Here is a 13,779-nt window from a genome sequence, read left to right on the forward strand (position 1 = left end):
CTTTGAAGTGTTGCTCCGGCTGTAATGCTGGTGTTTTAGCAGTTTTTCAGTCGCAAAACGCTTCAGATTGCTCACAGATCTGCTCTGCGCGTCCTTTTTTGCTGTTTGATCGCAGAGTTTTAGAGGTAAATTGTGTGTTTTTAGTTTCTTTTGCTGAACGTTCTCCCCCCACACGAGCTTAAATGTGAGTGTGTGTTTTTTTAGCCTCCAATGCGACTGTAAATACTTTAACGCATTTTAGAAACCTATATATTTGGCTGTGTGCAAGTTATTGTGGCTTCATGTTTACACATGTGCATGTTTGACCACTTTTCCACAGTAACATGTTTCACTGGACTAGGATTTCTTTGGCATTTTTGTATAAGATTTCTGAGTTTTGTGGAAGTCTGCAATGTTCCAGTTCTGCAGCATTTCTGAGTCAGATCCACAGAGAGTTCTGATTGTCTGACTTAGACTAGACTCTTAGAACTTTAGCTGGCTGACTTCATGGAGCTGCTGCTGGTCACGTTTACATTGTCCCAGAGCAGGGTTCTACAGGTAGCTACGTGTGGCTCTGATTTGTGTGTGACTTGGCTGTGAATGAGGCGCTCTGCTCTGAAAAGCTTAAGCAGGTTGTGCATATAGGACAGATTATGATTCTGACATCAGCAGTGATTTACAATGAACCTTTGAACACGTAATGTCCCAGCTCTGAATGGCAGTTTGAATGGTAGTGACTAGATTGTTGAGCTTTTCTGCTGAGTGAAGTGCAGTTCTCAGTCCAGCTCCAGTTCAAGTGTAAAGTGCTGCTGTTTGGTGCATACACATCTCTGCTTTGACTCCAGGCTGCTGTGTTTTTTTGTGTGAAAGTCATTAAAGGCTCTGAAAAGACTCTTGCTGTGTCTGTGGCTCTTTGAAGTTGGGGCGGATCTCGTTTTGATTAGATCAATACTTTGTGTTTCAGAGAGGAGACGGGCAGCTGAGAGAAGCGCCCTGCTGACATAAGAGAGTGAGCAGATTACAGTAGGAGCTCAGAGGAGCCTCTCACTGCTGCTGTCTTCAGAGCCATGAGCCGGGCGCTTGTGGACCAGCTCTCCAGTAGTTTCCGAGAAGATGCTCCTCGACCCCCAGTGCCTGGGGGGGAGGGCGATGCGCCCTGCTACCCCACCAAACCAACAATAATGAAACCTTTGGAATCTCCTAAATCAGCTTTGCTGGGCTCTCCGAGCTCCTCCAGGAGGAACGAGGATGGTCTTGGGGAGCCAGAGGGGAGTGCCTCCCCAGACTCACCGCTCGCTCGCTGGACTAAATCTTTGCACTCTCTCCTTGGAGACCAGGACGGTGCTCTCCTGTTCAGGACATTCCTGGAGCAGGAGCAGTGTGTTGATACTTTAGACTTTTGGTTTGCCTGCAATGGCTTCAGGCAAATGGACCTCAAAGATTCCAAAACTCAGAGAGTGGCCAAAGCTATTTACAAGCGCTACATAGAAAATGACAGCATTGTTGCCAAACAGCTCAAGCCTGCTACAAAAATCTTTATAAGGGATTATATCAAGAAGCAGCACATCGACTCTGCCATGTTTGACCAAGCTCAGACGGAGATTCAGAGCAACATGGAAGAGCGTGTCTACCAGCTGTTCCTCACCTCGGACATTTACCTGGAGTATGTGAGGACTGGGGGAGAGAACCCCGCTCACGTCAGTGCCAACGGCCTGGCCGACCTCAAGGCAGTGTGTGGCTACATGTCCACGGAGGAGTGGAGCTGCAGCTTCAAAACTAAAGCCCTCATTGGACTAACCACCAGCGTGCAGCGGGCCCCCATGTCCCTGAGGGCCGTGGAGGTGATGGAGAAGAGCTACAGGTAAGACTGCTTCTTCTTCTGTGTTTGTGAAAGCATGTTATAGTTCAACCTCATATACAGTTGCTCTGCTAGAGTCATCTTTCCTTGAGTGTGACTCACTTATAGCTCCGTAGTTTGATCAAGGATAATTGATCATGACGTGCAGATTCAGAGTGTGAATATTTCTGCCACATCACGAGGACAAGTTTTAGCTGTATCCTAAACATGTGTGCATCAGTCTCAGAGCTGCAGCGCTGTTACAGGGCACTAGAGTCATGCTCAGAGCAGCGTTGGCCTTGTGCCAGTTACCTGTGGACAGCAGAGTTGAAAACATGTGTCTCTTTAAAGTGCAGCTTGGTGGCCAACCTGGGAAAATGGTTGCTTTGAAATAGATCCCCGGTGCCTCCCATTGTCACCAAAGTCATTCAAAACATGTGGAACTCATTTCAGTCTCTTCCGCTCCGCTGTCCTCACCTCTTCTCATTTAACTTTGTTTTGGAGAAGAAAACAAACCCTGAACCTGAACAGCGGCAGCCGCCTCAGCTCAGAACCAACAGCAGCACCCCTACCCACTCTCTCTCCCTCTCTCTACTTCCCTCTTTTCTTTTTTTCTTCTTGTTTGCGTCAATTCTCCTCTGATTCTCTCCTTTGCTGCGCTCCCCCCGCCTCCTCCACTTTTATCTTCTGCTGCTTTTGAAAACTCTGAGACTAGGAGGCATGCTTCTGGAGCGAAAGTGCGGGGAAAAGAAACACTGAGGGGAAGAAAGAGAGCGAAATGAAGAAGAGGGAGGGGCAAAGGGATAAACGCAAGGCAGGAGCAGGAATGCGAGGCCAGCTGTGTTGAATACCTGACTCTGTGAAGGTCAGCCGCGAGCATGGGGCCTCCAGCTTTAGTCATGCTGCCTCGATCTTCTCCGTTTCCCCACCAGGACCAGTAGTTGTGGCTCTTACGGCGTGTGCGCACTACACACACACAGAGGCAGGACACACACCAAAAAGAAGAGGGGAAAGACATGCAATTTACATCAGCCACTTATACGATACATCTAGGAAAAACCCCTTCGATATCACAACACCGATATGTCGAACTTCCCGCACGTATTGTAGGCAAACAGCTGAAGTAGTGTTTGCTTAGAGCCAAGAGCTGATTAGAATAATTCATGGGAGTCAAGGTCACACGAGCACATTCCCCACTTTGATCACACGGCCCCGAGTGGCGTTTTTGTCTCTCGCTGAATGAAAACTCGCCCGGTCCAAATCTCGACATGATGTTCACAGCCGCCACCTGTTGGACGCCGTCTGTGATCCGTGCATTAATCCCGGGCTGTGTTGTCGTAACCTTCATAGATCCTACAGGAGTGAGGGCCACGGGGGCTCGTTCGCTCCCGTCTGCAGCACCAACGACAGCGAGGTGTCCAGTGACGCGCTGACGGACGACTCCATGTCGCTGACCGATGGCAGCATGTAAGTCGTTTATGACAAAAGTGGAATGCTGTTGTGGAAGTGGGAATAAGATGAAATCACCTTTATGTGTCCCAAAATGGAAAAATGGCAGCGTTGCAGTACAGGAAAGGTAGAAGAATACAACTGTAGAGTAAAAAATCTGGATACCTGATATAAAAATGTACTTAAATCTAATAATTTTACTAGATCATTGAAATAAAGGTTGAATTAATATATAGAAGATGAAGTAAAATGAATACAGAAACGCAAAAGTTGTGCACGTAGAGTAAAACTACCAGCCTACAAAACAATGAGTGGCTTTGATTACAATGATGCAATAAATAACCCTATGTACGACAATAAATAGTAGTTGGAGTGAAAGAATATGAACCTACATTAAAAATGTCATGTTTTTGTCCGATCTTGATTCATGCAGAAAAAGTACAATTACAGTCTTGGCAGGTAGTTAAAGCGATCTGCTTCTTCTGAAAGTTCACACCAAACTGATTGCCTAAATCTGCCTGTCACTCACTCAGAGCATGATTGAGCCTGACCAATACGTGGAGAGCTTGGGTAAAAGTTTACCTGTGTTTGAGCATCATAGAGTTTCTTGAAATGGCACTGAATTACAGAATATTACATTAAACTTTAAGCAGAAAAAGGTTCAAATGACTTTAATAGTAATGTGTGATCAGAAAATGGTCCTGAACGTGACTAATACTCTTGCCATATGAAGCAGGTTGTTGATTGCCCACAGTGGAATACAATCAGCAGTGCAGCACAGCTTATCTCTGTGCTACGTGCTAAAGGCCTAGTTTCTCTAAAGGCCTGCTTGGTGTAATCATATGAGTAAGTGACACAGCCGTGAAGCCATTGTGCTCAAGGCCAGCGTCAGGTCAGCAACTTTTTAGGACCAGAATATTACGGTACTTTTCGATCTTATCCCAAAAGATACAAGTCCAATTAAGCTTGATGTCATCTACTTAATGCTGACTTTATGGCACCATCCTACGCGTATACGACGGTCATAATTACAGCAAAATAGCACGGCTGTAAATCCTTTTACAGCAGGGAGTCTCTTAAAGTAGCCTATCTCTAAGGCTTCAAAGAGTTTGGGAATTCATCTGTACTATCCCGTTGCACTTTGCTCTGCTCTGTAACAAAGGCTCGCCGTTTCCTGTCCGCTTCAGCCTTGATAACGATATCTTTCTGTAGGTCAGTAAAACATAGTTATAAACGAAAAATATAGGCTTGTTTTGGATTTAAAAAAAGAATAGAAGAAGTAACTAGGATGAAGCATTTGGGTGGGAAGAGAAAGAAAGTGTTGCGAGCGGGAGAAGAGGAGGAGGGCGGGTCGCTTATATCTTATTTATGGATTTGCTTGGACGCTGGGGAATGCAGCTGCGCAGACTTCAAACATTACCTTATCTTACAAACCAGCCTTTTGATGTGCGGAGATCTGAGGCTGGCTGCGGCACTGCTTGCCAAATGAAAATTGGGAGGGGGGGGTTGCGTATGCGCATGACTGTGGCATTTCAAAGCAAAAGTGGAAAAGTGCTCCGCAGTTAGGTTAGGTCACATAGGGGAAAACAAGACATGGTTTATGGTGTCAAGTGGTGCAGTTTGCAAGACGAGGCCTCTGCAATCTGAAGAAAGGAGCATATAGTATCACATTTGGCCGATTTTTAAACAATCTACTTTTCTATTTTTAGTAAAAAGCTCTACCCTAGTGTGAAGATTCAAACTTGCTCTCGCTGCATACCTTCCTGTTTACATAACTTGTTGTTTTCGCCCTAATATTGTCTTTTCTCCCAGAATTCAGCCTGTCAATGTCACTTAAGCTCTGCCTCTCCCTTTCAGAGACGGCATCCCTCCATACAAACTGGGCTCCAAAAAGCAGCTACAGCGAGAGATGCAGCGAAACATGAGGATGAACAGCCGAGTGTCTCTGCCTGTCTTTCCTGTACGTACACAAGCGCACTTCGCCGCTCACAAGTCTTTTCAACCTGGGCCCCACAGTGCAATTTCCATACCACCCTCTGCTCCGGGTCTCTCTGGGTTCTATGAATAGGTTTGCACAAAGTGTGTTCGGCATTCTCAATTCAACAACACCAGCAACGATCTAAAGAGCAGCGTCAAAAGAGCCAGCCTTCAACTCTGGCTGGTACACACACATTCAAACAGGGCCCTATTCTACCTTTGGTGTCACCTCCGCCCCCATTAGGGTTCCTTGAAGTCTGCAGGAGACGTGGCGGTCTCTAAGCTGTTTATCGCCGCAGAGCTCCCAGCACGCCGGGGTGTTTCTTCCCCACCGATGCTGTAAATATGGAAAATAGGAGAGATGAGGAAGATCTCTGCAGCTTTATCCCACGGGCTCTGAATTCGGAAAAAAACCCACAAAGATACTCCGATACTTTGCACATACACACATTGCTTTGATCCGAGGCTGAATGGAGCAGACGCACAAGGAAGTGACAACTTCCAACTGAGCTGGCCCTTTTTTCCCCAGCCCCTCCCATCCCCCAATATGAGCAGAATCTCTCATGTGAGCTTGTATTTGGTCAGCTCAAGCCTTGCTTACTTTGTCGAAAATATGAAAGTCCTAATTATTGTTTGATATACAAGAAACAGATTGATTTAAGGACTTTCAGAAAATGAGATGCAAGGTCTTTTAAGCCTTTGGTGATTTAGTTGAGTAATCAGTCCATGTTGTAGTTCTTCAGTCGACTACAAGATGCACTGCTCAATTCCCGATCATTTATGTGGCAGTATTTTCAAAAAATTTTGTGCCTGATTTTTGGCTGTTGTTGCCTATTCCATGGTGTAGACGCTTTCATCAAAGCAGGCGTTTTCTTTTTTTCCCCCTCCTTCATCCCACTACAAAGGAATAAGAAGCAGATTTCGAGAGAGGGTGGTACACAGATGCTAATACTGTGCGATAAGTGCACACATAAATGCTAGTATCGGTGTATGAGAAGCCCAGTGTGTGACGATACAGGGGGTAAATTAGCCTCAACCTTTCTGATCTATTTTGGGCAGCGTTATCTTTCTCCGACAAACCTCTTCTTTTCATTTGCCTCCTGTGCGTCCACATCTCTGGATCTGAACTCCCATATTTCTAATCCCCCTCGCCGTCTTCCATGGAGCCGCCTTGCACCCCCTGTCCATACTCCTCTTTTATTCCTACATGTAAAGCCCGTGCCTCTGTCTATCAATCGCTCCGTCCTTCCCTCTGCCACCCGCTCCCCCCCGCCGAGTGTTTGATATTTGACGAGGAAGTCTTTGAAGTGCGCCAACTTTAAAGAGGCGCACTGATGATGGCAGTGGCGACCAGCAGCGCCCCGGCGTGATGTGTCCGCGCACCAAGCTCGCCACCCCTCGCCGCGCCCGCCAGTACGTCCAAAAAGTATTTTCCAATTAGTGCCGTCCCAGGAGCCCGTTTGCTTTACCGGAGTGTTTGTGGAAATGGTGACAAGAAAGTTACAGGAAATGAAAATCGCACATCCACCAAAAAGATCTCTTACGTTAGACAAAGATCAGTGAAATTAGCTGTACTGTAAAGTCCCTTCCAAAGCACACATTTTGATATGTATCCTTTCGTCCCGTAGCGTACTCTGCGTCCCCCAAAAGAAGTCGTCCCGTTGCAGCCAGCTAAATTTGCAGAGCAGCTGATTGCCCGGTTGGAGAGCCTGAAGCGGGAGCAGGACCGAGGAGAGGAAAGGCTACAGCAAATCCAAGAGGTTTGTAGGGACTAAAAAAAAACGTATCTTTCGCTTTTCATGTTTCAGTTTGACAAATAGCCTTTGTTTTATAGGAGGATGAACGAGAAGAGGCGGAGATTTTAGGAAGCTCTCCCCAGCTCTCTCATCACCAATTGTCCATCTTATCCGGCTCCTCGGACGAAGACCCCCAGGCCATACTCGACGAGCACTTATCCCGTGTCCTGAAAAGTCCCGGCTGCCAATCGCCCGCCGTGGCCCGTCACTCTCCCCGCTCCTCCTCCCCCGAGCACCGGCCCCTCGCACTGGCACTGAAGGGCCTGGTGCGCTCCGGGACCCCCGTGTCGACTCTGGAGCACGGGTCCGTCACCGTCTCCCTGGGGCCCAACCGAACCGTGATCAGTCGGCAGAGCACCAAGCACATCCACCACCACTACATCCATCACCACGCCAGCACCAAGAGCAAAGAGCAGATCGAGAGGGAGGCGGCGCTCCGGGTGCACCGCCTGTGCTCCAGCTCAGAGTGCCAGCCCGGGCCGCCGTACCAACGCAGTCGCAGCTTGGGACGAGAGATGTGTGGTGCCGTTTCCATCGACAACGCCATTGGGTAAGTTCATTTTGGCTTTTTAGTGTGTTGAGTTAAATGTGTGGATCTCCGTTTCGTGGCTTTAACGTCCCTGCGTCTTGTCTTTGCTTCCAGGAGGTCCAGTTCTCTGTCCAGGTGTCTGTGCCGGTCCGGGGCAGAGGAAGGGTCTTCAGAGAGGTGTTCAGAGGAGTGTGAGGGTCTGCAGCTGCCCAGCGACACAGCCGACCCAGCCCAAAATGTGCTGCAGTGGATTTTAGAGAGTAAACGCCAAAGCAGGCACAAGTCTAGGTAAAAACAAAGTTTGACTTTTAAAAAGGGGGCATATTATGCTAGATCAAATTTAATGAGCTTTTCACCTTGTTACAAAGGCATTTACTCATCATTGGTATACACAGTTGTATTTTGAGTATGTTTAAGTAATCCTGTAATGACCTGCAACTGAGGCTTGAGTGCTTAGAAAATGTCTGCTTTCACCTACCCCTTATTCCCGCCCACATTCCTGAACTTTGACAGTTGAGTGACGCATAGCCACTTTAAAAAACAAATCAAAAACATGTAAATGACAATGCTTGTTACAGTGAAATGGCTCTATAACGAGGCGGGGCGTATCAGTTCTGCAGTTTTGAATAGGAAGTCAATGCACCTGTTTCCATTACTGATCCGTTTTAGATCAGTATTGCAGTTAACGAGGAACAAAATGTAAAAGTATAATCTGCTTATAGTTAAATACCAAGTACCTGAAAAAGCATAATATCTCTCCTTTTAAGATTTAGAACTAAGACATGATTCTTTTCTGACATTTGGTGTTCATTTTCAGTAGCCAAACCACCAAAAAGTCATTCGGGAGCTCATCTACCCAGACTCACATATGGGGCGGCGGCGGAAGCTGTGGTCATCTCCGAAGCCACCAACCAGCACAACCGTTCATCCAAGACCCCGCCATGCCCCCGCTGCCCCCACCCAACACCCTGGCTCAGCTGGAGGAGGCCTGTCGCAGACTAGAGGAGGTCTCCACAAAGCCCACCAAGCCGAGGTAACACTAGCTACATTTGCCTACATTATTTGCTTAGTCGATTATCTGCTGCAAAGATACTAACTATTCTCTCTTTTTTCCCCAGGCATTTGTTGTCCAGCGTCCCACGTGAAAAGAGCCATCTTGTGCCTGTCCAGAGCGGGGCATCGAACCCGCAACCTCAAGCCAACTCGCCGGCTTGCCTGCTCGCAAGCGTCCAATCAGAAGAGTACGATGCCTCCCTGTCCCCTCCTCCTCTCTGCTCCTCTTCCTCTTCTCAGCCATAGCCTCCACCTGCCAGTGTACTTCTACCTTTTAACTCTTTTTCCATGTCGCCTCCCTCTAACCCTTTAGTCCACGGACCTTTTGTTCTGTATAGAAGTAGAATTCACCCCTGTCCACTTGCCGCTTGTGTGGAGCGTGTAGTCGCCGCCACCTACCCGAGCCATGGCTTTCATATATTCATCTATATGTATCATTTTTATTGGCTGCCCTTCACTGAGCTGGCAGCGCGGGGAGAGCTCTCTGAAATGGGCCTACAAAGCCTTGGATATCACCGAAGGGGAATTGATAACACTATGGCCCTTCAGATTGCTCTCATTTTCCACTGTATTTTTAATTCTGTCTCTGTACACTTGTAGCTCATTCACCCTTGAGTTGTCATCAAACAATGTGCCCTGATGGTGTGCCACATCCTCTAATAAGTGTCTTGTGTTGTTACAGGATGAAGGAGCATAAGAAGGCAGTAGGAAACCACGCAGTGTGCAGTAGTGGGGAGACGGTGGTGACGTACTTCTTCTGTGGGGAGGAGATCCCTTATCGCAGGACCATGAAGACCCACAGTTTGACCCTAGGGCACTTTAAGGAGCAGCTCCGTAAGAAGGGCAACTACAGGTGAGCACTGAGGATTATGTTTGCTGTTATTGGACTATGTTAAATATTTTTCATAGAAATTCAATAAAAATCCATAGATCTCTGCATTATCCCAGAACGTTTGATCTTGAAACGAGGAATTAGCCCGTCGCTGACACTCCTTGTGACCTCAAGCGCTTAAGCAGAGTTCCTGGTTTTATGAGGCCTACGTGGAGCACTTATGAGTGTTTGTGTCTGTGTGCAGTCCACACTGTTGGCTCTTGTGTGTGTTTGTGTGCAGTCCACACTGTGCGCTCTTGTGAGTGTGTGTGCTAAAGCCCAGCATGAAAAGGAAAGGACAAGAGGAGAGGGGGGGTGTGAGTGGAAGAGTTTGAACTGCAGCGATTTGGGTCCCATCTGGTATTGATTTCCATGCTAAGGCACACTTAATACACATGGCTTTGAAGCCCCGGCCCCTTTCATTTTGACCAACAAAGACTCTCACAAATGGCCAGCGTGCAAATTCTTGACTGATGCTATCAGGCGCTCTCCCTGCATTGCACGCACACGCGCGCACACACACACACACACACACACACAAACCATGGCCCAGCGGCGCACACGCACTCTGTTTACACATGTTGTAATCATTTTATGGATATTTCTGAAAGGCAGACTGTTAAATGCCAGATCCGCTCGTTTGTCACAGCACAGCCTCTGACTGAGGCCACAGCTCCAGTGTGAGGTCTGACTGGGATTGTCCTCAGTGGTGGGCATAACCGCCCAAAGATCAAACCTTTTAGCGTCGCCTCTGCAGGTTAAACATGTGTTATTGTGCGTATTGTGTTAGTAATTACAGGTTTAAAGTATGATTTCACTGACTCTTCCTGTCCAGATGTGCACTACTTTAGCTTCAGCACATGTGACCAGCACTTAGCAGGAGTTGTTCACAACTCCCCCCCCCCCTCTTCAAACCGTCATCTCTGGCTCTCGGCTGCTGTCTCCGCTCCTGTGTCATACCATCCACATTTTTGGAGCCGCTCTTTAATAGCAGCCAGAGAATGTGTGGAGTTGGGTCATTTCAACATGGCAGCGGTTCAACAAAGAACAGTACTGCTGGGCCCTGCCAGACGATATTGGTGCCAGATGTCAGAGCGAAGGGAGAGAGGGGAGCAGCAAAGGGGAAAAAACAGATCTAGCCACATAAAACATGTTCCAGTGGAAATTCAGGCTCGCTCCGTCTGTCTGTCTCTCAGCAGAAAAGAGCATGACTTTGGGAAGCCTTTTAGTATAAGTATCTTCCTCCTTGACACCAGGATGTTCGCCTTAAATACTCCCTGTACATCTCTGAGCTGCTGAAGCTTTCCTGAATCCTTCATGCAGCTGCGTTTTATTAGTCGCACCCTTGTTCTGATTGGAGCACACAGGCACCGTTGCTTCATTTTAAAGACTCCAGTTTTATAAGAATTGCATGTTTGAGTTTGTCAGCCTTCCGTCTCGTTAAAAACAAAGTATTCCCAACACACAAACACACATGCATACCAGCCGCCCCACACATGGAGCAAACATTTTCCATTACATAGTTAATGAGTGGATTCTGGAACCCCTAAACCAGATCACCCCCGCTGCTTTCTCTTCCTCTAAAATGAGGATGGGGAGGGGGGGCATTAATGGCCCAATGAAGTCATGGCTGACGAGAAGCTGGGAGCAGGTTTGCTGTAGTTACAACCAGAACTCCCAAGGTCAACTGGGAAAACCAAATATCAACAAATTCACCAGAATACCAAAAAACATTTGGGGAAAACATTTTTATTTGAGCTTTTTTATGTCCTGAACTTTGGCAGATTGGCATGGATTTCAGAAATGCAGACACAGGGACACATAAGTTATTTCAGAGGGCATCACATCCCCCAAAATTATGCTGCCATTCAATCTATAAATGTATTTTCAAGTTGTGACCCATGTTTGTCGTTTGGATGTGAAACGCAAGAACAAAAAAGTGAAAAAATCCTATCGCAACGTTCCAATGTTTGTGAAAAGTATATTGTCCGCAAACATTGACGGAGATGTTTTCCTTTTTATATTCCAGGTACTACTTCAAAAAGGCCAGTGACGAGTTCGAGTGCGGTGCCGTTTTTGAAGAGGTATCGGACGACTGCTCTCCGCTGCCCATGTACGAAGGAAAGATCTTAGGAAAAGTGGAACGGATGGACTGAAGCCGTGGACAGTTACTACGCTGTGGACGTACTTCTCAAACCATTTTAACCGTGTCGTTGGACTGAGATTACCGGACATTTCTAAGAGGAGATCAAGAACTCTGAACAGGACTAAATCATCACAAAGAGACTGAATGAGGTGAATGACCACTCTTAAAAGACTCGAGGCAGTTGAACACATCTGCCCCATCTGTGCCCCACGTCTATGTACATGCACATCGTATGGTGATCATTGTTTTGCTGTGTAATGGATTTTATTTCTATTTATTGGAAACTACCCCTTTTGACCTTCTGTGGACAAGCTGCTTGGAGATGGTGTTCGTTTCCCACTTTGTAAGCTTCATACCTCTGGAAAAGCTTCTGTTTGAGACTCACAGTATAACGTTTAAGAGGTGAATTATCATATATATATACTACTGCAGTTCCCACATGTTCTGAAGGGCCCTGATTGTAATGGAAATGGAACAAAAATGCTCTTACATTTGAATCAGCTCTGGGAATCCTCAGAGATAGCCTTCATTGGTCACATATTAGTGCCTTTGGTTTCAGTGGTCTCGCAGGTGTTGCACAAAAAGCCTACGAAAAGAGGAGTCCCCAAAATGTTTACACAGTTATTTCCCAACAGAAGCTCTAAGTGTCCCGTATGTGTGCGTATGTATGTGTATGTGTTTGCGTGTGTGCGTGGTTGTGTGTGTGTGCACTGTTGTGACAGTGATACAAGTACAGTACTGTGCTTACATGGATTTTTGCCGTGTGTTACCCAGTTTTCAGGGTCTTGTTACTCCCTTGATTTTTCCAAGGGTCCTAATGTTGAAAAGATACTTTATGCCTTCAGCATCTTGTTCATTATATGTTTTATAATATTTTCATGGCTTCCTTGGCTCCACTTGTAAACTGTAAATTATGCGTTCTATAGAGCTCAGTTGAAAATATGCCTCGGTACTTTAATTATTGTAATTATGAAGAGATGTAGCCTTTATTAAAATGTTCTATTTTTCAAATTAGTTAATGACTTCCTGTCGTTTGTGTGATTTCTCTGTGCTAATTGGTAGCAGAACAAGCTTGATGCTGCACACGCCCCGCTGTGGTGTGCCGCTCAGTGGATCCTGCACTGAATTTCTGCCAGATTTGCATCCATTATCAGCTTTTAATTTACTCCCTGATGGAAATTAAAACATGCAGCATTAATTTGGCCACCAGAGCCTGTGCATGTTTTGGCGTAAGAGGAGCAAACTGTGGACTGTAAGTGTGTGTTAATGAGACATTTGGCAAATTCGTGTTACAAGTGAACTCGACTACACAGTCAACCGTTTGGCCTCCCGTGGCACTTGATGAACTGTTCTGTGGTCTTTGCTCAGACCCAATTACCCTCCACACAAACTGTCTCTCCCCTGGGCGCACATCCTGCTGCAGTGAAGAATGCAGACACTATGTAATGCACCTTTAGCACCTTTGCTTTGACTTGCCCTTCTGTGGTGTAGGGCAGAAAGTACAACGTTCTGTATCACATATGGAGATCTGCAGTGGACTCCAAAATGTTCATACTCATTCAATTTAAGTTTCAGTATATAGCATAGTCCCTGTTGAGCTCCATTTCATCTGAACGTGTGGCTGGACCAATCCGCTCAACCTTCACTTGTCATTATTTCATTTAAAAGTCTACATTAGGACATAAAACATTGAATTTAAATGTGCTATAGCTTCTCTCCTTTGCTCTTCCACCGTGATCTGCCTCTGGTCCCCCTCACCCCGTCTGCTTTTAAGTTCCTATTGGCCAAGAGCGTCGCCTATGCTGCCTTTCATATTGAAAGGGCATCACGATATTGTTAAAATACCATTTTGGGGGCTTTCATCAGCAAAGGTCAGTGCATACACTTGAAGGCCATCCTCTGCACCCTTCAGAACTAAGAGGCTCTCACTCAGCAGCGCTCCTCTGTCAGAAGGCCCGGGATCTCGCCTTTTGTGTCGAGGGCCATTTCAGTCAGGTCAACTTTGAGAAGAGAGCACAGGGTTAGCCACTCAAACCTTCTATTCAGCAGGTCACAGCTTTGGTGGGTGGGCTTTAAGCTTTGGGATATTTTAAGGTTTAAAGAAGAATGACAGGCTGTGAAAAGGGCAATGATCACATGTCA

At 46.6% G+C, this 13,779-nt stretch overlaps 2 protein-coding genes across 4 annotated transcripts in view; both read left to right on the forward strand.

Annotated features, from left to right (window-relative positions):
* The window catches only part of cep112 (centrosomal protein 112), a 114,346-nt gene extending 113,279 nt beyond the window's left edge, over positions 1-1,067 (forward strand). Inside the window, exon 27 of the mRNA XM_072443372.1 lies at positions 944-1,067. The gene's annotated coding sequence lies outside the window, so the exon portion shown is untranslated. The remainder of the gene's footprint in view (positions 1-943) is intronic.
* axin2 (axin 2 (conductin, axil)) lies at positions 1,047-12,651 on the forward strand. 3 transcript variants are annotated; one of them, XM_072443369.1, is made up of 10 exons: positions 1,047-1,840; positions 3,167-3,283; positions 5,123-5,225; positions 6,871-7,002; positions 7,077-7,588; positions 7,682-7,855; positions 8,385-8,600; positions 8,686-8,808; positions 9,303-9,473; positions 11,521-12,651. In XM_072443369.1, exons 1-10 carry the CDS (start codon positions 1,047-1,049, stop codon positions 11,645-11,647), a joined length of 2,469 nt encoding a protein of 822 aa, XP_072299470.1. In that variant the 3' UTR covers positions 11,648-12,651. The 3 variants fall into 3 exon arrangements, with proteins under 3 accessions (XP_072299470.1, XP_072299471.1, XP_072299472.1); XM_072443370.1 differs by having other exon boundaries at positions 8,388-8,600; XM_072443371.1 differs by lacking the exon at positions 11,521-12,651 and having other exon boundaries at positions 8,686-8,881; positions 9,303-9,441.
* Positions 12,652-13,779: the final 1,128 nt, after the last annotated feature.

Source organism: Eucyclogobius newberryi, unplaced genomic scaffold, assembly GCF_026437365.1.
Source record: "Eucyclogobius newberryi isolate DKJ021-1_F unplaced genomic scaffold, fEucNew1.0.hap1 SCAF_13, whole genome shotgun sequence".
Classification (NCBI taxonomy): Eukaryota; Metazoa; Chordata; class Actinopteri; order Gobiiformes; family Gobiidae; genus Eucyclogobius; species Eucyclogobius newberryi.

Excerpts from the sequence above, each read along its gene's own strand:
- axin2 (XM_072443369.1), top strand. The coding sequence starts at position 1,047 with ATGAGCCGGGCGCTTGTGGACCAGCTCTCCAGTAGTTTCCGAGAAGAT. Across the intron at positions 7,856-8,384 it reads CAAAGCAGGCACAAGTCTAG|TAGCCAAACCACCAAAAAGT; the intron begins GTAAAAACAAAG and ends GTTCATTTTCAG. Across the intron at positions 8,601-8,685 it reads ACAAAGCCCACCAAGCCGAG|GCATTTGTTGTCCAGCGTCC; the intron begins GTAACACTAGCT and ends TTTTTTCCCCAG.